Raw genomic sequence first — 23,806 nt, forward strand, 5'->3', positions numbered from 1 at the left:
CCTCCTCGTTGTCTGCCTTCTTGTTTGCTCACTTATTTTGACTCCTTCTTTCAGCTCCTCCTCTGGAATGTGTCGTCCCATCCTCGGTCTTTACTGCATGCATCATGAGAACAGGTGAGGCGTCCCCAGTCTAGCACCCTTTTTCATGTCCTATGAGTCAAAACTGCCCCTTGCACAGCATTGCCCACCAGGAGAAAGGAATCAGACATCAAACAGAGGTATGGTACGCCAGATACTTCTGTTTGAGAAAAGTTCTGAGAGAAGGGAATAGCAAAAGAGCCAAAGATAGTGAAAAGTTCTGATAGAAAGAAGATGGAGAAGTCATTGAACTTGCCAAAGAGTCTGTTCAGTGGTCTTGAAAAGAGCAGTTTTGGTAGAGAAATCCAGTTTTGTGTGGGGAAATTAACAGATAGTAAAAAAAAAAAAAAAAAAAAAAAAAAAAGGGTATTAAGCGAGGTGACGTCTTCTGGAGATGTATCAGTGAAGAGGCAGCAAAAAAGCCACGGACTGAACCAGCAGTGGGATCCTCCCCTTCCTGTCCCTAATCCTTACACTTGGTCTGTGTCCTGCTCTTTTTCTTCCTTCTTCTTATCCAAATCCAAGTGCAGAGCCGGGAGTCCCGGACCAGGGTGAAATATCGCATGCAGTAGGACCCAGCGTAATAGGGAAGAAGGTGCAGCGATGACACATCACTTTGATGCTCACTGCCCACTTCCCCGAGCTGGCGTGAGTGAGTGCTGTGGGTAGACTGGCAGTGTGGTACAGGTATCCCCGGAAGGGTGGGAGTGCTGGGTGAGAACCCTAATACAATTTATTAAGAAGTCCTCATGAGACAAGACCACTACCAGGCCAGTGGCAAGGATGGGCAAGGAAGTGGAGGGTAGGTTCTGTATGCTTAACAAGCAAGCCTGTTGCATAGTAGGCAAGCTTAGTGCTAACAGCAGCTACCTGGACTGCTAACTGCGAGTTTCTGTAATACAAGGGGCCCAAGTGTGAGCGGGTACAAGCCCCTCTCACAGCAAGAGAAGCCCAGGGAATCTTCCGCTGTGTCCTTGGGCTCCCAGGCTCAGTTGCTCAGGGTGGGCTTGGTGCATCAGTAAGGAAGCGTGTTGCTGGGCTGGAAGGTGAACGATTGCGGGATGACATTGATGGCAGTATTGGGCTCCAAAGAGCAAGCTTTTTGTTTTCGGCAGGAACAGGGGAGTGGCTCTACCATAGTGTCTGGTGACCTTGCACATCTCCACGTGCGCTGCGTAGACAAAGCTTAATCACCGTTGACACAGACCTTGGCAGAACACTGTGACTCTCCCAGAGCACGAGAGCCTGAGCGACTTATGCGGAGCTACTGCCATGTCATCTCCCACTCACGAGCCAGTTTCTCGTCGCTTCCCAGGTTCTGATGAAGTCGGGCTCTCTGCTTCTCCCGCCCAGGCTCCAGCCCCAGCCTCCTCCTCTAGGGTGCAGTTGCAGTCAGTACCATTGTCTGGATGCAATGTGAAATAGGTTCCTCGGCATCGGGGTGCCATGACTCACATGCCGTCACTGTCACCTGGTCTCTGCTGTTTCGGTATCATCCCGTGGGACCAGGAACAAGGGGAGGTGGCACATTTGCCACTCTTGTTTTTGCTAAATAAGGAATAAGCTATCTGAATCTAATAGGGTCTCAATTCTTCTTTGCCAGCTGACTCTGTCCATTTTCCCTTGACCACGTGCTGAGGTAACCATGAGGTAACCCCTCCGTCTAAATGGCCACCCTGATACCTCTTATAACCGGACAGAAGCCATGGATTGCTGACCCCTCAGCATGTCAGAGGATCTATTTCTAAGTGTTCTGAGAAGCCTCTAGGTCCTTCAGGTACTTGCAGCTTTCCAAGATGAGATGGGATAGTTGTTTCTCACTGTGCTGGAGATCTTCCAAAAAAAAAAGAAAATGATGTATTCAGGGCTCTAAACTCACGACTCAGGCACGCACAGGGAGTGAGAAATACTCTCCAGTAGACCTAAAAGAATCACTTACTTTTGTGTATCAGTATGATGGACATAACTGAAATTCAGTCAAAAAATCTAATTGAGTGAGTGACAGAATTCCAACCACGCTGATAACGCAGCTTAGCTGGAATAAGTGGGGCATTGAGACATGGGGATGAGGCTACTGAGCAGACTCAGAACAATCTGGAAACTCTGAACCTGCAGATCCTCTTGAGTCCCCCTTCCCAGCAGAATTAGACCTTCCCCAGGTCAGAGGGGGCATCCTTCCCTTGTTTGAAGAATGAGTATGCTATTCTTGCGGCAGTTGCTGGAATGAGTATGCTCCTCAGGACCAAGCTCAGTGCCTCTCATTTCCTCCAATCCTGCAACTCAGATACACCATGAGCCACGGGACCTTCCCAAGGTCTTCAGGAGGAGGAATGGCATGTGCGCCAAAGCGCTGCAGTGGTCTGTTTAGGCAGGAGCCTGAACACATGTGGACCTTAAGGTATCAAACCGAGGAGGATGAACTAGAACTGAACCAGGCTGAACCTGCCGATGTGAGAGTACTCGTCTAAGATGTGGGATTTGATGTTCTAGCCTTCACGGCTGGAAGGGCTTTGCTAGCTGGCATTCTTCATTGACTGGAACTTGGACCTAGTGGTGACCTACACTCACTGAGGTCGGGGCGTCAGAACTTCTGCCGCATCGTGTGGGAAAGGGAATCCAAATGCCGAGGGAGATGAGGGTGAAGAAGCAGCTCCTGTTACATGCAGCACACTCACCTTCCTCTGGACTGTGTCCTCGGGCGGTCCCAAAGGACACTGAATAAGGAACTGAAAGCCAGCGTCCTTGAAGATCTCTGTCACAGCATCCTTGGCAAGCGAGGTTGACAGGAGAGCTCTGCCAGTGAAAGCGACTCCCTGAGCTGACTGCAGTAGGCACGGTGGAAGGCCAGGTGACCGAGGCCACATGGCAGCTAGCCACCAGGGTGGACGGGACATAGGGTCGGTGTGGTGAGGCTTTGTCCTGCAAGGAATTACAGTGACGGCCAATTCATCAAGTGTTTCCGATGGATGAAATAGATGAGAGCCTGCTTAAGTTCACTTGCTACATATATAACTAGAAAAATTCGGAGTCCAGTGAGCAGAAATGTGACTGAGTCATCTAGTAGGGACCCCAGGCCACTCACTCAGTTTTTTTTTTCCAGTTTTATTGAGAAGTAATTGACATATATCACTGAATACACTACGTGAATACACAACATGATGGTTGAATTACATACAGTGTGAAATGATGACCACAATAGGTTTAGTTCAGATCCATCATTTCTTAAACAAAAAATAGAAAGGAAAGAAAGTCTCCTTGTGATAAGAGCTCGGGGTCTACCCTCTTGACAACTTTCCCATGTTTCAAACAGCAGTGTTACTTGAAGCCATCATGTACAGTACATTCCTAGTCTTATTATCTTATAACTGGGTCTCACCCAGTTCTTAAACTGAAGCCACTTAATTGAAGGGGAGGCTGGTGTCTTATGTAAGGACCCTACATCACCTCAACAAATACATACTATAAATTTTCTATCAACTCTTCCTCATATGGCCCCCTATGGCCATGTAGCAAGGGTTCTGGATATTCAACACCATACTAGAGGATGTAGTCAATACAATTAAGACAAGGAAAAGAAATAAAAGGCATCCAGTTGGAAAGGAAGAAACAAAAATATCTTTATTCATAGTGGGCATTGTGGCCCATATAGAAAAGCCAAAAGAATTCTGATACTGGAAAAGGTGCATGTGTCAGTCCATCACACAATAAAATATTTGGTAATAAAATGAAAATAGCCATGAAGCCATGAAGCCCCAGAGGAGACAGGTGCATACTGATAAGTAAAAGAAATCAGTCTGACAGGCTGCATATTGTATGCTTGCAATTCTGTGCCATTCTAGAAAAGCAAAAACCTATAGAAACAATAAAATGAACAGTGATTATCAGGAGAGAGGGAGGAGGGGGAGGAAAGTAACAGACAAAAGCACATGGGATCTTTACAGCAGCAAAATGATTCTGCATAATATGGCAGTGGTGGATGTACAGCATTATGCGTTGGTAAAATTACACATATGTTAAAGTAGAAAGAGTGAATGTTATGCAACGTTTGAAAACGTTTGGGTACAAACTTCCAGTTATAATGTAAATAAGTCCTGGGGATGCACAGCATGGTGACTACAGTTAACGATACTGTATCACATACTTGGAAGTTGCTAAGAGAGTAGATCTTAAAAGTTCTTATCACAAGGGAAAAAAGAAGTTTGTAATTATGTGTGGTGATGAATATTAACTAAATTTATTGTGGTAATCATTTCACAATATATAAATATATCAAACCATTTTGTTGTACATCTAAAACGAATACAGTGTTGTGTGTCAATTGTATCTCAATAAAAAATAGTGGCAGAGAGGACATCCAAACGCCACTCAGAGAAGTTTTCCCCCCAATCATTATTGCTATTCATCAAGGGGATAGTTCGCCTTATAAAGTGGGTGTAAGATTTGTTTTACTAGAGATATTCAATATAATCTTTACAATTTAGTTTAATTTTTATGTAGAACTTGTTCTAAGAAGACGTAGTTTGAAAATAGAGAGCCATATATAATAAGACTAAAAACAGCGATTTTCTGTGTTACTGCTCTGCTTTTCATTACCTGGATGAAACAACATTTTTAAGAGTGGAGGAAAGACACGACAGCCTAGTCTCAAGGAAGTCCTAGCCTAATGGAGTGCCTGAAGTGATGGTCCCTGCTTTGGTTATTTAATAAATAAAGAGACGTTCATCTGAGATGCGGCAGCAATTATCATGCACTAAAATGTTTAATTCATTAATTAAAAATTTAAAAAATTTTATTTAGGAGGTTGAGGAATGATGACTGACAAAAAATAATACGTTATGAATACATGAAACAACTTCAGTGGAGGGGATGCAGGCCAAAGGTGCTGATCTAAGTAACGCTGGAAATGAGCGGCGTCTGCATGACTGAAGGCAAAGGGAATCGCACAGAAGCATGTGCTCTGTTGATAAAGCTACTTCCAGAGGGACGCAGGCTGACAGTTCTGACACAGCCGCCACATGCCCGTGGCAGAGCTGAGCAATTAAGTGGATGGCTGGCAGGTGACGGGAACCAGGGTTTTCACTGTCGGAATGGGAATTCACAGATAAGGAAAGGAGGCTGCAGTGATCCACGGGGAGGCATCAGTGTGAACTCCCGTTTCGTCTACTGTGGATACAGGTATTTACATATGGGATTGTTTACTGAGGTGTATATACACATCAGGTTGGAAAGCACACATATGTTCCTTTGCTGTCAGATGAGAGGGCCTGACAGACGTGACACCCTGTAGCGATGAGCACTCAGATCTTAGCTTATTATACAACTTTCCAGTGAAAGGAACCAGGATTCTTTAGAGAAATGGCTGATTCAAGGGCTGGACCAGAAACATACAAGATAAGCTTGGTGTATCTCATAGTGCCAGAAATAAGGAAGTGCTCAGACATGGGGTCGGGGGGAAACACCACACTGATGGGAGTATGTCAGAAAAGCACAGAGCCAATCAAACGAGCTTCCAATGGCCGAAACTAGAACAATTTGAGCGACAAAATCAAGCAGGATTGCTTAGAATCCAAAGTAGAAAACAAATTCCCATGACTTCATAATGATACACATTGAATAAATTAACAACTGGAGTCGATGAGGGATGCAAATCTCCCATGTAGCAGAATTCTAAATAACGTATGCAGGTATTCTGCCCCCAAGGACATGGCCTGTAACTCCTCGCTCCTGAAGTGTGGGCTGATACAGTGACTTCCTTCCGAGGGAAGAAATGTACAAGGGAGAAAGAGGAATGTTACGGTGGAGACCTGATAAACACGGCCTCAACCAGATGATCAGGTCAGCAGCAGCCATTCACCACGTTGATGGTACGCATCCTCAGTATGATGTGATGGAAATGACACTCTGCTTCTGGGGTCTTCCTCTCAATAAGCCGTAATCCCAGGTTTATCCTAAGAAAACCCTCAGATGAACTGCAATAGTAGAGCATCTTTCAAAATACCTGACCAGTACTCCTCAAAACTGTCAAGGTCATCAAAAACAAGGAATATCTAAAAACCTACTGTAGCGAAGAGAAGCCAAAGAAGGCCTGATGACCAAATGCAACGTGCTGCTTGGATGGGGTTCTGGAGCCAGAGAGGACATTGGGTTAAAACTGCGCAAATCTGAAGAAAGCTTAGACTTTAGTTAATAACAACATATCAGTATTGGTTCGTTTGTTGTAACAGATGCAGCCTAGAGTTGTAACATGTTAATAGTATGGGGGACCGGGTGTGCAGTCTCTGGAAATACTCTGCACCCTCCACGTAATTTTTCTGTAGATCTGAAGCTGTTCTAAAAAGTGAAGTCTATTTGTTTTAATGAATTCCTGCACACCACAACGCAAAGTAATCTCAAATGCATTAGGTGAAGTGAAAGAAACCAGACTCAAAAGGCTGCATGCAATACAATTCCACTTGTATGGAATTCTGGAAGAGAAAAAAACTGCAAGATCAGGCATCGTCGGGGGCTGGGAAGGGATGGAGACGTGGGGAAATTTGGGTGATTGTGTTAGCGGACACATGGGTAGATACGTTTGTCAAAAGGATCAGAGCTGCATAGTAAAACTGGTTTAGTGTATGTAAAATGATACTTTATCTTTTTTTTCAATTTTTTATTGAAGTATAGTTGATTTGCAGTGTTGGTTTCAGGTGTACAGCAAAGTGATTCAGTTATACACATACATGCATATGTATTTTTTCTTTTCAGATTTTTTTCCATTATGTCATTACAAGAAACTGAATATTGTTCCTTGTACTTTAAATTTCTTAAGTGAATAATTTTTAATTTTTGAAAGATGCTTATTGTCATTTCCAGCAGGACCACTGGTGTGGTTGGCTTTGCGGCTTCATGCCTTCCAGGGTACACTTTCACTCCCGAGAAGAAAGATGCCCCTGTGCACAGTCATCTGTGAGCAATGAAGCTGTGATGTAATAACTCCCTTTTTGTGTCCAGGCAGTTCAGCCCTGCCTGTCTCAGGGAGGATCCAGGCCAAAAAACAGGTGGTGCAATGACACAACCAACAGGGTAACTCGAGGATGTTTCAGGGGCAACCAAGAGCGGATAGTGTAGGACCCCAGGGGCCATTCCCAGTAAGGCTTGAAGGGAGGAGTGGTCCCCAGAACCCAAGACAGTTAGGAAATGATGCCTCATAGGAGCTATGATCACTGGTGACAAGATGTAGCCCAGCCAGGGAGACCTTCTGGGACGGGCGCCCGAAGCACAGACACTCAGACTGCTCTCTTCTCTCATCTTCCAGTTTCCTGCATGGAGCCCACGGTGGCCAAACCCTGCTGGAAGACAGAGGGCAAGGGGGCCTTTGATGGAGGTCACCAAGCTCTGCCCCTGATCCCAGGAGTGGGTCGCGGATGAGGAGAGATCCCTCATCCACTACAGCGTACGGGGAGCAAGAGGTTCTCGACCTTCTAGAACTCTCTAGAGTTTCCTCTGTCTCTCACACACACACACACATACACACACACACACACTAACAGGTACTTATCCCTCCAGAACTTCTGAATGTGAAAAGTCATGGGAAAAAGGCAGAGGGGCCCTGTGTCAGATTCTGCCTGAGTCTGGCAACATGAAGAAAGCAGGTTTTTTCCCTTCTTAGGAGAAAGGAAAAACGTTCTTATGCCCTGTCAAACGGTTTAGAGGACATATAGCAGACAGGATTTTGTTTGTTTGTTTTTAAGCCATAGGACAGAGACGCACAGTTTTTACACGCAGTCTTCATGAGTTGGTGACTGAGGGACGGGTCCCGTCCATGGAAGGAAACGGAAGCTCTCTTCAGTTGGGGCAAAAATCATCAAGGGGTTTTCATAAAAGTCCCCAGCATCCTGAGGTGGGTCACAAGTCTTTCTCTTCTGCTTTGACATGTGGTGGGGGGAGGGGCAGGGGGCATGAGGAGAACAGACGGGGCTCTTCTGACCACTGTTGGTGGCCCCCGAGCCCTCCCGACCAGCAGAAGTGCACCCTCGGAGCCGCCCACCAGGCGCCTGGCCGTCGCGGGTGGCCCGGCGCATGCAGACAGATGATGGGGAGCAGGCAAGGATGTGAAAGCGTGTCTTCAGCGGCGCGGTGCGATGCGCACTAAGGTCTGACTTTGCAAGTGGGTGGCTCCTCTCTCACCCAATTACCAGGGTCGTCACTCTGCTTAACATTCTTCAGTGGCTTCAGGAAAATGCCAGTCTCCCAGCAAGGTAGCCCGCCTCCTGATAATCAGACCCTCGCCTGCGTCAGTGTTCGTGCCAAACCCTCCCTCACGGCCCCTTTCAGGCCAGCCGTCCCCCACGGCCATGGTCCACTTGACCGCCACCCGTCTCAGGCCCCCAGTCCCGCACCTCGTGTCCTCTCTGGCTGGACCCTGCCTGCTTCTGCTCCCTGCTCTGTTTATGCCTAAAAACTCCACTCAAGCCCGCACCCCGCCCCCAGGTTGGTCATGGACCTTGCACTGTGGGTCCACTCGGCTCTCCCCGGCCCAGACTGGCCCCGGGTGGAGAAGGGACTGTTTCTGAGTCCCCTTACACGCAGATGCTCAAGAAATGCTCGTCAGATTGCTGCATTGGTGACATATGGCCTCCTCTAAGGGAAAAATGATCTGGCAATAAGGAAAAGGCATGCATTATTAGATCAAAGGGTGGAGTCGTTCATGACTTGCTGGTTCGAAAGAGGAAAAACACACACACGCAGATAGAAGTCAAGGTTGCTAAGGCACCAAAATTCTATTTTCCAGTTTCACATGGGCCAAGTGTGAATTTCACTGCCATTAAGCAAAAGGAAGCTATTCGCCCTAGAGACTGCTTATCAGGCGCGTGCGTGCCAAATAAATGTGTCATTATAACACCTGATGAGGGTCAGACAGTGTGACTGAGTCGGCCTGGCACAGGCTCCTCGGTAATGAACGGTGAGGGCAGCCTGGCAGCGCCGTGCCGGTTTCCAGGAGCTGTTCTGTTCTTTTCTGGCGCTGCTCTTATGACGAGTTCCAGCCTTGCCGCTCATAACCCTGCCTGCCCCCCTCCGCACCCCCAGCCTGGCACCAGCCCCGGACCGTGCTCCCACACCAGAGGTTGCAGATGGTCCAGCTCTCATCGCACCATCTCTCTCCCTCCCGCGGGGCTGTGAGCTCCATGTTGCACAGCTCAGTGACCACCACACACGCTTTTCAAACAAATGAAGTGAATACATGAATGGAAAAAGGACAAAAGGAAAATGAGGGAATTGGTTCCAGATCATCCTTTTGCCTCAGACAGCCCTGACATCCATCCCGAATTCTCTTTTTCCTTTTGCCATTCAGGCTTTGGAATCCTGAAGTCCTCCCCATAGTAAGAAGTCGGGCAATGGCCATAAGCTAAACGTGTGCATTCTGGAATCAACCGTCCAAGGTTTGACACTCCTCCCTCCAGTTGTCCAATCTCGGCTAAGTACCTAAAATCCCTCAAACTCAGTTTTCCCATCTGTAAAACAGAGCTATTAATAGGACCTACCTCTTGAGGCCATGGTTCCCAAATTATGCTGCGGTATCCCAAGGCACCCCGGGATACCGCAGCAAACTCACAAAGGCACCAGTGGAACTTTCCATCTTCAAGGAACCGTGGAAATGTCCGGATACAGCGTGAACTCTTGACAGACGACCTTGATAGGCACTGATCACGATACCGCCACTCTTGGGTTGAGTAGCCGTAACTGCCAAAAACTCTTTGGTGTTTCCTTTGTTCCAGGGACACCAGGAAAATCTACTGAGATGCTGAGGGTGCAGTAAACTGAGAAAGGGTGGGAATCCATGTCACAGGGTTGTGACAACTTTATGAGTATGTAATGCGTTGGTGACTTGTTAAGTGACCCCCCCAAACGCTGGCGATACTCGTTCTCAAGCCTGTCCTCTGGACAAGTTCCATCATGGAATCATACTGTTCGTCTAAATCATTGTTTAAATCATGAGCGAAACAAATCTTAAGCAACCAAATTATGAGTAATAATCTAAATTCCTTTATTTTCCCCAATTACAAATTGGGATGAGAAACTAGCTTGAGGAAAAAAGTCTACATGGGAGTGAGCAGGTGCTAGAGCTCCGCAGGGGCGCTGCTTCCGGGAAGTGGGACCCACGGATGTGACTAAGATCCTCACTGGGCCCAAACCCCCAGAAGAGAGCACATAATTCTTGAGCTTGCAACACTGGAAATTCACACCAAAAATAGACATCATTGGAGGAGAGATGATCTTGGAAACACATCTTAAACAGTAATTTGAATAATTCATTGGTTGTTATTAACCAAATGTCAAGCACTCTGCTTCTAAAGGCCTAAATGTACTGGAAACAGTTTATTTTGTTTTCTCTATTTAGTTGTTTTTTGTTTTTTGGGTTTTTTTTTTTGATGGATGACTTGTTTTTTTGTTTCCAAGGCATTCACCATTACATTCATTACTGTTTTTAAACCAAATGCCATGGCTTGGTTCGCGATTAATAATATATAAACAGTATGTGTTTAAGTGGAAATCGCCATGTCAGTTTCACAAAAATAGCCCCCAAGGGTCTCCAGAGTCAGAAACTAGCTCTTGATTCTCAGGCACGAACAACAAGCGAGACATGTTGGTTTTTCCTTCCGGAGAAACTCCGAACCAGTTGCAACCTTGAGTCCATTTTTTTCAGTTGAGAGGCCAACCACACACTAAGTTACCCCGGAGTCCTGAATATTGCCAGAGCCCCTGACGGGCTCAGACAGGAGCGGGAGAAACCGGCCGCTAACACTTGCAGGATGCTGACAAGGCACTTTGGGATTCTGGCCGCTGAGTCTCTTTGGTTACCTGTGTTGTGGTGTCTTTTCCTTTCACATCCAAAACTATTCATCATGCTGGGAGCACCAGAGAATATGGGGAGAAATACCTTAGATTTAGTTTGAGTCTAAATTGACCTTCAATGGTTGGTGTTTCTCTCTCTCTTTTTTTTTTTAATTTGACACTTTTATTTTAGGCTGCAAAAACAAAAGCAAGCAAAGAAACAACAAAAAAAAACCTTGAAATAGGCTTCAAGTGATGTAAAGTCATCCTTTCCAGGGAAGCAGAAGGTAGACCACGGTAGGTTATCCTCAGGTCCACATACATCTTGCTTCACTGCTGCTGGTACTCTGCTGGGTTTTTGACCCTTCTCTGGGTCATAGTCTGGACCATTTTCCTCATCTCCCTCTTCTTGTCCTTCCTCACCTGACTCTTCACCTTCATCATCATCATCATCTTCAGTAGCTCCTCCACTAAAGTATAGCACTGAGCTTGGGGATACACACTCATGTAAAAAGTGACCAATTTCAAAGTCTGCAGCAAGGTTAACATCCCCACCAGACCTCTACTTTCAGGGAGTTTGAGGGGGGAGATGCAAAAAAATTGAAGAAAGAGTCATCAGAAACTGTTTTGGTCACAGTACAAACTGCCCCTCATCCCCTGTGTTTCTGCTGCTTCTTAATGGTTTTTAAAGTGGCATTCTTCCTTTTTTCTAACCTACCTGGCACCCCATATATAACCCATAATTTCTGGTCCATCCAAAAAAAAGGAGCAGAATCATCTGGTTCTGACCTCATCCTATACGTCTTTGTCAACACTTCATTTGTGAAATAGTCATTGGGTTCAAAGTGAAATTCTAAGACAAAACTCGCAGGCTGGCCAGCATCTGAGAACCTCACTTTGGTATCTTTCAAGTGCTTCAGAATGGGTTCATCCCGTTCCTGAACCAGATCACTGAGCAAGTCAACATTCATAAAAACGGTCAACCAAAATTCAGGAATTCCCTTGGGGTCCTCTTCTCCTTCACCCTCTTTCTTGTCTTCAATCTTGGCCTTGGTACAACATGGCGGACATCAACAACAGAGAACAGGCCGAACTTGGTCAAGATTTGGATGATGCTGAAGAAGTAGAAGGAAAGAAACCGAAATCAAAGTGCATCCGCTGCCTGTTCAGATGATGCAAAATCCTCAGGTTCTTGCAGCCCTTCAAGGAAGACTTGATGGTCTGGTAGAGACATAACAGGATCCACTGAAAGCTTGCCTAGGGTAGTTAAAAGACGAGTGAATGCTCTCAAAAACTTCCACGTGAAATGCCTACAGACAGAAGCCAAATTCCGTGAGGAACTTCATGATCTTGAAAGAAAGTACACTGTTCTCTATCGGCCTCTATTTGATAAGCAATTTGAGATCACTAATGCAATTTATGAACCTATGGTTTGTGTTTCTGAATGTTCAAACACTGAAAAACTACCACTTCTTAATGGTAAAATCTAATCATGATGAGTATGTGTGCCAAGGACTTCAGAGGGCTTTTCCATCTAAAAACTTCTCAATTCCAGCCCTAACAATTGAGGGAGTTAAGCATGGTAATCTCTTTACCAGGAAGGGAGCCCATATCATCACATACTGGGGGTTCTAGCACCCCATTATCCTGAATTTTAATCCTAGAATCAGTTCTAACATTGTTGCCACTATGAAACCATTCGAAGTCATGCAAATCCCTCATGGAACCTGGATATCTTTGCTTTGTGACGTTGTCACCAGAACACGCAGAGTTGGAGGATGGGTATCCTGCCCTCCTCTTTTTCACTGCTGTGTTTCCGCTTCCATTTCACACTCGAAAGATGCAACGTCCTGGAGCCCCACTTCGCTGTTGGAAATTGTTAGCGAGGATAATGGTGATGAGATGTGGTGTGTGCAGGGCCATGCAGACCTGGATAGCTCAGTGCCTCCCACATGTGAGACAGAATGCCGTGTGTGTGTGTGTGTGTGTGCGCGCGCACGCGCGCGCTCTGAAGGGCAGAGAGGAGGAAGGGAAGTGAGACAACAGAGAATTCCCAGCAGACCCTGGAGTGTGTAAATAGTACCAGGTGCACAGCTCATGCTCAGTAAGCAACGGCGAAATTGCTAGATAAACCCTCAAGTGGTATTGCACGTTACAAAGCCATCCATTTAGCTCCATGTGCATTGCTTCATTTAGTATTTACAACACTATGAAGGAAGTTAGTATCATCCTCGTCTTACAAAAGATGAAGCTAAGATTCAAGAAGACAAGAGGGTGAGCCCAGATCACACAGCTGGCAAGCACGGAGCCTGCCACATGGCAGATGCTGAAGAAAACTTGGTTGAAATGAATCAATTCCACTTGATGAAGGAACTACCCCCACAGACCCACACATCTCCTGGTCCCACTGGTGTCCCCATTCGCTAGGGCCTAGGGCTTGTAGAAAGTGGTGACCAGAGGCAGAGCACATGGGACTAGGAATACGGTGAGGAGGCTGGTGGAGGGGCAGCCTCTCCAACGTGCCCGGGAACTGGGGACAGATCCCCCCGACCACCTTGTTTCTTCTTTGGAAGGTGGCAGGACCTGGCTAGATGGTGGGGCTTCCCCAGGGACTGGGCACTCACCATCTCCTAACAAGGTCAGCACATCTCTGAGATGCCCACTTAGTGTCTGAGGAATGAGGCCCAGCAGGGTCTCCTGGCAAATGCTCCGAATCCCGCGTGAGCTGTGGGTGACCACGTGGGAAGTGCAGAGCCTCCCCTCCCCACCCCACAGCCCCCACTGGACTCACGTGAGACTGCCGGCTCCCTCCTTCCCCAGCCCTGTCCTGCTTGGGGCCTTCTGCCAGTTTAACTTCCAATGCCTTGATCATAGCCCACCCCTGCCCTTTTTTAAGACTAGGACTTACATCTGTGGAATAGCCTTTAAAAAATGTGGTTGTCTCCTCTCCAGTGGCCAGAGGTAGGTGGACGTGGTCCTTCACACATCACACAACTGTGCGTACACTTGGCAGGCGGACCCCGTGCCTCTTGCTGCCACAGTCTTTCCAGGGTGGGGCGAGAAAGTCAGGAGGAAACTTCAGGTAATAACATCCCCGAGCTCGAAGGAATCCCCACCCTGCTCACTGCCAGCGAGGGAACGGCCCAGGGCGGGGAGGCGATGGCCCAAGAACAGGCGGTGCGTTAGCCAGGGGGAAGTTCACATTCTCCGCCTCGCACACCACACCCTCGTCTTCCCAGAAAAGTCCCAGACTCATCGGAGGAATGACAGCCTTCCCGCAAAGCACAGAGATTTGCACTTCACAGCGCTCGCCTGGGCAGTGCTGTCTCCTCCAGCTTCAGCTCGCCCCTGGTTACGCACGTTGCACCCGCAAGGCTTCATGCATAGACACATGAAGTACGCACACATGTACACATTTTCTGGCCCCGATCCACATGGGCAGATGTGGAAGGCAGATCGGGAGAGGACTTGGGGGCGATTCAATCACATGAATTCAGTGAGAAACACTGCTCCCTTGAAAAGTAAAAAAAAAAAAAAAAAAAAAAAAACAGTGGTCCAGATAATATTTTATTTAGCAGCTGGGGGAAAGGAAAGCCAGCCTTACTGAGACAAAAACAACTCCCAGAAATCAAAATCAGACAGTGCTGCCTGGCCTGCCCTGGAGAGGGATATCCTAACCTTGGCTGGTTCTGATCGCTTCTGCTGAAGAGGTCTCAAATCACAAGTCGAAATAATTTCCCAAATCTATATCCGGTGCAGCTGCGAGCAAGGGCTGTGCTCTGAAGTGCCCTTCCACTGAGAAATTAAAAAGCAATTTTCCTTTGAAGTTCTGGAGGGGTTTTTTTTTTTTTCATTTAAGATTACAGTTTGAGGTCAGAAAAATGAGACACAAGGAATTCGCAAACATGCACGCATTAGAGTTGGTAAAATTCCATCTTCCACATTCCCGCTTTAAATTGTCCTAAGTCCCAGATGGTTCACAGCTTGACCGAGGCCCGGCTGGCGGGCGCTCAACGGGTTCGGCTTCCAGCGCTTCCCTGAAGGGAGGGATTTTATGCACTAAGCTGATCGAGACTGGAGAAGAGGAAGCAGGCAGCCCGCCTTGAAATGATACTTAGGACGCTATCTGAGCAAGAGGAGATGAACAAAAGACATATGGGAACCAAATGCACAAACCAATGAGCAATATGTTTCAAATTGGAAGAGTGGGAGTGGTCTGTTGTTTATCCAATGCTGCATTGATTTTCTTTTTTAATTTTCAAACTTGTATTTCTTCTCCTCAAAAGACAACAGTCTTGTGTCCATTAGAGTCCAGTAAGGAGACCAAAACCAGACAGCAATGTAGATGGGGAGAGCTTAGCGTAAAGAACTGCATTATACATAATGGCTGCACCGGACTGCACTGCAGTATGGAGAGTCCTCAAACAATTAAATAGACTTACCCTATGACCCAGCAGTCCCACTCCGGGGCATATATCCAGAGGACACACTAATTCGAAAAGACACATGCACCCCAATGTTGATAGCAGCACTATTTACAATAGTTAAGACATGGAAGCAACCTAAGTGTCCATCGACAGATGACTGGATAAAGAAGCTGTAGTATATCTACACAATGGAATGCTACTCAGCCACAAAAAAGAATGAAATAATGCCATTTGCTGCAACATGGGTGGACCTGGAGACCATCATTCTAAGTGAGGGAAGTCAGAAAGAGAAAGAAAAGTACCATATGATATCATTTATATGTGGAATCTAAAAAAAAAGACACAAATGAACTTATTTATCAAACAGAAACAGACTCACAGACATAGAGAACAAATTCATGGTTACAGGGGGAAGGGAGTGAGAAGGGATAAAATGGGAGTTCAAAAGATGCAAATACTAACTACGATACATAAAATAGATAATCAACAAGGCCCTAGCGCATAGCACAGCATCCTGTAGTGACCTATAATGAAAGAGTATGAAAAGGAATATATGTGTGTACGTGTGTGACTGAAGCATGATGCTGTACACCAGAAATTGACACAACATTGTAAACTGACTAGACTTCAACTAAAAAAAAAAAAACTGAAATTAAAAAAAAATAAAGTTTACCAAGAATTAAGAGATTTAAACAAAAAATTAAAGAATTGAGTTAAAATGGGGGATTGGAGCAACAAGGGATTGGCTGGTAAGAAGCGAGGAGACCCCCGGGAGTCCGAGGGAGATGCGGCCACGCCCGGGGCTGAGGTCGGGAGCTCGAGGGAGCCCCCGCCTGCAGGACAGGGCGCACTGCGGGACGGTCTCCCTCCCTGGCAGAGAAGATGCTGTGCTGTCACACCAGTAGAACCTGCTAGGAGTCAGCCCTCTAGAACCTGCTGGGAAGTGTTCTCTAGCGTGCCAGGGAAAGCGGCTCCTGAGCAGGTGTGTTGATGGAAGTGCCCTGACACAAACAGCCAACGTGGAGGGGCTGGGGAAACGCCAGCTGCCAGGCTCCCAGGGGCTGGTTCTGGAGCAGCTGTCTACACTGCGGGAGGCTCACCTGGGAAGGTCCCCTCTGTTGCAGGACCTGGGGTGCTGGAGAGGCTGCACCTACTGCAGGAGCCTGCCTGGAGGTCACCCTAGAACCAGGAAGGGAAGATCCCCTCCTCCGGCAATGTCTCTCCAGTGGCCACTGCTGACCAGTGCTGTGCCGCTGGCCAGGGAAGACACTTCAAGGGTCCATCTTTCCTTCTGCGGGGGATGAACTCGGAGCTCAGAGGCAGGTCGTCGGCAGCGACATCATCACCTCCGTCTGGTCTCCTCTACACCCACCCTCCCTCCGCACGACTTGAACTCCTGTAGAACAGAACAGCTCTGCACTCCTAGCGAGACCCGGCTCTGCGTCTTAGAGGTAAAGACATCCCCGCCGTTTCCCCAAAGGGGAGATCCCCAGTCCCACGGCCCCTGTGCTGATTCCTGGCTGTGAGAATCGCTCCTCAGATATGGTCACCGTCACGCTGTGGTTTGTTGCACAAACTATAAAATTATTTTCCAGCTCCTTATACACAGAGTGAAAATGGAGAAGAGTAAAGAATGGTTGACATTCAGAAAAAATGCTTGTATACAATAAGCAGACGGAAAATCTACAGAGCACCTACGGAGCACCTATGGTCTCGTTTCTGTAATTCGTGATAAAGCCACGCTGCTGTCTCTGGCTTTCTTCTTCCCCTGCTGCAGTTGGAACCTTGGCTGCTCTGCGTTTTCTATGTGGAAGAGGAGCTGAAGTCTTCAGACCCAAAGAGTCCGTGTCCTCGGGGACGCTGCCTTTCCTTTGGTCTCTCCAGTTCCCATTAAGCTTGACTGTCCGGCAGCGCTTACATGGAAGAACAAGGGGGCACTCACAGAACCCCGGGCTCCAGACGCGGCCCTCCGTGCCCGCGCCCTGGAGCGGCAGCCCCATTTCCCCCCGGCAATCAGAATCAGTAACTCCAGCCAGCAGGCCAACCCCTTTTTTGGCTGTGGGTCCCTTGCCATCAGGACCTTCCAAGGCCACGTGGAAGTCTCTTCTTCCAGTTCAGTGGGAGCACTGTCAAGTCCCATCAGGGGCGCGTTCTCCCCCGGGAGTCTAGGACCTCCAAGCCAGCAGCACGGCCACTCTGCCTGCAGTGAGTCCTGCCTTTAAGTAATATTTTATGCAGCTATTTTAGGAATACAAGCGGAACAAAAGACACACAGGAACCAAATGTATAAACCAACTAAGAATGTTGCAAATTCAAAATATTGTTTACCCAACATTGATTTTTCAAATTTTCAAACACTATTGACTATAAAAAGAAGTTTACAGACCATTTGTGCCAAGCCATGGACAGCCCGGTGCCACACTTCCTGTTTTACCATCTCAGTCCCGCCTGGCAGGTGCGTGTTCGTCTCCGTATTCTGCAGAACTTCTTAGGTCTGTCAGCATAATTTATGTCACAACCTGGAGAAATAAAATAAGGAAAAATGGGGTAAAATTTTAATATATGGCTTCACAACTCCAGACTTCTGGAAGCATGACTTTTAGGATTCAGGCAAGTGCTGCTGACAGCCATGCCTCAGAGCTGCCTGCGCTGGGAGCGACTCTGTTAGCAGGGAATTGGGTAAAGCAGGTGGGGCCGGGCTGCCACAGCCATCACAGAGCCTGCGGGGCGGTATCCCAGGACTCTGAGGATGCTCTGGAGAAAAGTGTCTCTCGTTCTACTTCCTTTGAGAGGTAAAGGAGGAAGAAGGGGGGAAGGGAGGAAGGAAGAGAGGAAGAAGGAAGGCAGGGGACACTCTCTGTTGTTTGTTACACGTCATGTATCTTTGCACGTGTTGCTAAGAACTCTCACGTCCAAGAGATCGAATCACTTCCTAGGCATGCTGGAGTGGCAGAGTTACACCCTCAAGTCCGTCAGAGACCAAAACCCCTTTAATCTGTCGGTTGGTTGGTTGGTTGGTTTTCTGACTCCACGTCCTGTTTTCTGCCTCATGCTTTACATGGGATTCTCTGCTCAGAGCTCTGCAAGGCTGGATCTTTCAGGACGACTTTAAATGAAATATTTAATGCAAATCAAAACTACAATGAGGTATCACCTCACACTGGTCAAAATGGCCATCATCAAAAGGTCTACAAACAATAAATGCCAGAGAGGGTGTGGAGAAAAGGGAGCCCTCCTTCACTGCTCTTGGGAGTGCAATTTGGTGCAGCCACTGCGGAGAACAGTATAGAGATTCCTCAAAACACTAAAAACAAAAACAAACCATATGATCCAGCAGTCCTACTCCTGGGCATGTATCTGGAGGGAACTCTAATTCAAAAAGATACATGGGCCCCAATGTTCAGAGCAGCACTATTTATATTAGCCAAGACATGGAAGCAACCTAAATGTCCACCAACAAATGACTGGATAAAGAAGTTGTGATATATTTATACAATGAAGTACTACTCAGCCATAAAAAAGAATGAAATCATGCCATCTGCAGCAACATGGATGGGCCTGGAGATGGTCATACTAAGTGAAGTAAGTCAGACGAAGAAAGACAAATATCCCACGACATCACTAGTACATGGAATCTAAAAAATTAAACAAGTGAGCTTATTTACAAAACAGAAACAGACTCACAGACATAGAGAACAAACTTATGGTTATCAAAGGAGAAAGGGGGGACAGGGAGAAATTAGGAATTTAGGATGTGCAGATACACACTACTATATATAAAATAGATAAACAACAGGTCCTACTGTACAGCACAGGGAACTGCATGCATTACCTCCTAATGGCCTGTAATGAAAAAGAATAAATTGTATAACTGAATCACCGTGCTGTACACCAGAAGCTAACACAACATTGTAAATCAACTATACTTCAATTAAATAAACAAAATAAAAGATTTTTGTAATTTTTTTCAAACTTTGGCAACTAATTTAATGATAATCAAACAAACAAAAATCCCCACCATGTAGACCAACTCTGGGCAGAATGAATACAACTCCTTGGGGCAGGATGTGACCTGCAGGTCCCCTGTTTGAGACCCTTTCCTGGGATGAATGAAGCCTGGAACACACATGTTCGAGTGGACCCGAGCAGGGCTCCGTGAGCCACACGCCCCTTCTCCCGCAGGAGCCGCCCTCCGTCAGTGCATCCTCAGAGGAGACTTCCACATCAGCCTTTGCAGCTACTGGTTTTGGCATCTGCCCCCAGTGCTGACTCACAGAGCAGAGGCTCCACCAGCCCCGTGGGGCCTCTGAGCCCCGCCCACACCACAGGGCTACTCTGTCCACTGTCCTGAGTCTTTAGAGACGAGGGGAACCTCGGTGTCTTCGTGGCCTGCCGCTCGCCTTTGCAGGCGAGGAGGCTGGACCTGAGAAAAGATAGGCAACTTGCCCAAAGCCACACATCTTGTCAGAAGTAAAGTGAAAATTGATCTTTTCCAAAGCTGGCTGATCCCTGACTCAACCCTCCCCGCCCCTCCGCCTCCTCCTCCCAGAAAAGAGGTGCAGCGGGTTGCCCGCGCCCAGAAAGCGCATCTCCGGCACCTCCCAGTTCACACCGGCTCCTTGACTCCGGTGTGCATTCGTTTCCATATAAACAGGAAAGAGAGAAATGTTATACTTAAAACTGACAAAGGTTACCACCAGGAAAACTGAGTATTTGCCAAAAAAGTTCTAATTTTACACTCGACCTACAAATTATGTTGTTGCTTCTCCCTGTGTCTTAAAATGAGTTAAATGAAATGGACTAAATAATTAAATTAAATTATTAAAATAAAAGCATAAGTTACTACAAAAGAATTAGTTGACTTTATAATATCTGAGGGCGGCAAAGACCTCTCCAAGCAAAGCCTTAGGCAAAAACCATCAAGAGAATAATTTGCTGCATAAAGTAAAAATTCTTTGTATATCTGGAAACACCATAATCAAGTTTACAGACAAATGAGTGGAAAGAAACGGCTCCAAGATAAACAGCAAAGGTTTGGTTGTTTCAATGTATCAAAAACATTTACAAATCATTAAGAAAAAGCTAAATATATACAAATGGATACAAAGGCAAACTATATCATTGAGGGATTGCAAAGAAGTTATACAAGAAACCAATAAATACATTTTAAATGTCTGAACTTAGTTTATCAAAGATTGAATTTAAAATAATAAAGACGATAATTTCTAAACTTCTAAGGGAAAGAGTAGCGAAACTCCTTGTTGGCAAAGCTATGGAGAAGGAGGCTTCTGACTGCCCCTGCGGGAGGACAGCTTGGTGTAAGCTTTTCAGAGAATAATCTGGTCACAGGCCCTCTGGCCACTCCAGAGGCTCTAAGAAACCGTACGAGGGGCAGTTCGTCCTGTACATGAAGTTGTTAATCACCTAACTGTCACAGCAAAGAAAAATGGGAAGAAATCTACATGACCAAAAATGAACAATTGAAAAACCAAGTGATGAGATTCCATGTAACCGTCATATGGATCACGTTGCAAGGAAGTGTCCAGTGGCTCCAGGAAATGCTTCCCCTTTAATTTTAAATTAAAAAAAAAAAATCAGTCCATTGACACAAACATCCCTCTATGGACAAGTATTTGAAGATTTTCTACCAAATATCAATGATGGTTATGGCTAGGTTACAGCCAGCTGAGTGACATGAGAAAATACATACATGTCAATGTTATATGAAGAAAAACACACATGTATAAATTATTGTAATATAATATTTTAAGTTTGTTTATAAGTATATTGTTATTATAATTTTATTTGAAAACAGAATAAAGAGTAGGCATCATATCAATATCCAGAGTATAATCTTAAGAGAAGAGAAGCAAAAATTTGTGTAAGTTATTACACGTTTTTTAAAAAGACAGAATGAGGACTGAAAGGAGTGAATAATAGAATGACACCTAGAGTCAAGGGTATGTTGTGGAACTGGGGCTGGTTTTTATTCTCTCTTTTATGTTGTTATTTTTCCAGTGTTCTTTGATGAATGTTTATTGCTTTTATAATAAAAATACTGTTAAAAGTCGTTTTGCTTTCTCTTCTTTATAAAAGAAGGGAAGTAGCCTGAGAAAGGACACAGGCAATATTCGCACGATCATAGGAGGTACATTCTACTGGTCATCTGTCTGTAGAGTCCTTTCCATCGAACAAATACACTGTAACCTATAAGCCATGAGTCTCATTTTTCTTTGATATCGGTCATTATGCTTCGTGTCATCTGCAATAAAATGATTAACAACTTTCTTTGGGAAGATCATTCAGATACATGAGTTCTGTAAGAATTTCACGTACTGTATCTTCACACATAAAGACGAAGAGTCTTTACCTCTGCTGACCGACAGGAACACCTACGAGTCACTCTTCTGGAACAAGTAAGAGTAAAGCGGTTCTATTTCTGTCCCTCGCGCGGCGTTTCTGTGACCTCACTGCGGTTTCTCTGGTAAAGGGCCTGTATCCATGGAAACAGGTCTTCCACAGAGCGCTGCAGCTGCCCAGATTCAATGTCACTGCTCTACTTGGTGCCCTTTTTGGAATTGTCACCAACGGGTGATGCTGAGTTTGGATCGTTCACAAAGTTTCATCTGCCAAGTAAAATAACTCAGAAGCTGCCACATTGGGCAAGGCATTCGCCTCTTCTGGAAGTTTCCAGACCTCGTCTCTTATATCCCAAAGTCAGCTCTAGAGATGGCTTCAGTTCTGACACCAGGCGCAGCTGTAGCCCAGCCTGCTCTGTGCACTGAAGTCCTCCAGGGCCTTGAGCTCCCCAGAAGCTCCCAGGTCCGTCTGGGCCTCTCCCCTCTCTTGTCCCCAACCCCGCCCGTCTCCTCTGCCCCTGAGACCACTCCCCAGGGCGCCCAGAGGCTCAGCTCTGCCTCCCACTCTGGCAGGGTTTCCATCCCGCCCTCTCTTTTGCGCTTGTCACCCGCGTCCCTCCCCCTGTCCTTCCCCAGGTTGCAGGGAGGACCCCTTGCTTGCTTGCACGAGCTCCCCCCCTGAAGAAGCAAAGAGCACGGAAGCTTGGGCTCTGGATCCACAGCCTGGGTTCCAATCCCTGCTCGGTCTTCACTGGCTATGGGATCCTGGGGAAGTCCCTCACCGTCTCTGGTAAAGGGGACAGTGAGGGAACCTGGCTCCATGGATGTGCTGGGGTCGAGATGCACGTTAAGTGTTTCAGGTGCTGAGCACGGGGTCTGCAGGCAGCAGATCCCGCGCGGGGCGAAAGGAGGCAGCGCCATTTCCGGAGCTTCTCTTTACAGGCGTTTTATGTACGTCTTAGTTCTTCCCTAGAAAAATCTTCTGACGTGCGCATTACCGACATGTTATACGTGAGACGGGGCTCAGAGAGGTTCTGCAGCGCGCCTGCGCCCCGGGGGGACTAGCGATGTCCCAGACCCACCTCCTCCCAAACCGCACCCCTCTGCCCTCCCCGGCCTCTCAGTTCCAACAACAGAGATACTGCCTGACCGGAGCAACTGCCCGAGCGCCACTCCGTTGCACAGAAATAAATACAGTGACCGCCAATGAGCGGGTGCAATTGCCATGTGATTAGGTACATTGATCTGTAGGATTTATTCACGTGGCTAATAAATAATCACAACTAAGTAAAAGAAAAAAAATCCTGATTAATGAATACGTAAATGCAGCCACCGAGGAACCGGCGTGGGGCTGTGTGTGAAAGGTCTGAGCGAGCACGGGTGTTCCTCCCCGGGAGCGCAGACAGAGGGGGCTTCGGAGTGCCCTGCGGCTTTTCCACTGCCCTTTCATTTGTAAAGGGCTGGCTGCAGAACTTGAAGCTGGAGTTTGAATTCTTTTTCCATACTGGGCAGTTCCCTGCCAAACGCCTGCGGGCGGAGTCCCGGGAGGCAGGGGCCAGTCCGGGCGCGGAGGGGGCGCCCGGGCCCTCACCCCGGCCGGCCGCGGGGCTTGCCACCCGCTCCGTCTGCGTGGGGACCAGGCCTCCGGCGCAGCGGCGCGGACGCAGAGCGTGTGACCGAGGCCACGCGGCCGCGAGCGGCCTCCTCCGCCCCGGGCGCGCCGGGGAGCCAGGCCGGGCAGCGCCTGGAGGCGGCCCCGCGGGCGCAGCCGCAGGCGTCCGGGACTGACATCCACCCCCCCACCCCCGGCCTCCGCAGCCAGGGGCGGCTGGTGTGTCTTCACGTACCTCGACATAACCACTCAGAAACTGGATTAACGCTTCTTTCAGTGACTGTGCTTTGCAGGTTTAAAGCCGATTCCCTCTCCTCGCCCAGCCCTGCCCACCCTCACCCTGCTGCCCTCCCACGCTGCGCGGGCAGGTTCCCGCAGTGCCAGCGCCGGGTGTCGGTGCCCCTGGAGGGGCCCCAGGCGCCCCACGCCTGCCCAGCCCCGCTCTCTGGCAAGTGCGACTGGGGTTTACGTCTGGGAGGGCGGGGGAGACTCCCTTCATCCCCCGGGACGTGGCGGGG

The 23,806-nt window shown here is 47.4% G+C and overlaps 1 protein-coding gene across 1 annotated transcript; it reads right to left on the minus strand.

The window, feature by feature from the left end:
• Positions 1-1,342: 1,342 nt before the first annotated feature.
• Positions 1,343-23,531, minus strand: LOC105102879 (nucleosome assembly protein 1-like 1). The gene is given in 6 exon segments (XM_064485397.1): positions 1,343-1,453; positions 2,754-2,871; positions 6,138-6,200; positions 11,187-11,443; positions 11,445-11,939; positions 23,268-23,531. Coding segments are annotated over 6 exon segments (1,308 nt in total).
• Positions 23,532-23,806: the final 275 nt, after the last annotated feature.

The sequence above is a fragment of the Camelus dromedarius genome, chromosome 4, assembly GCF_036321535.1.
Source record: "Camelus dromedarius isolate mCamDro1 chromosome 4, mCamDro1.pat, whole genome shotgun sequence".
In the NCBI taxonomy this organism is placed as follows: Eukaryota; Metazoa; Chordata; class Mammalia; order Artiodactyla; family Camelidae; genus Camelus; species Camelus dromedarius.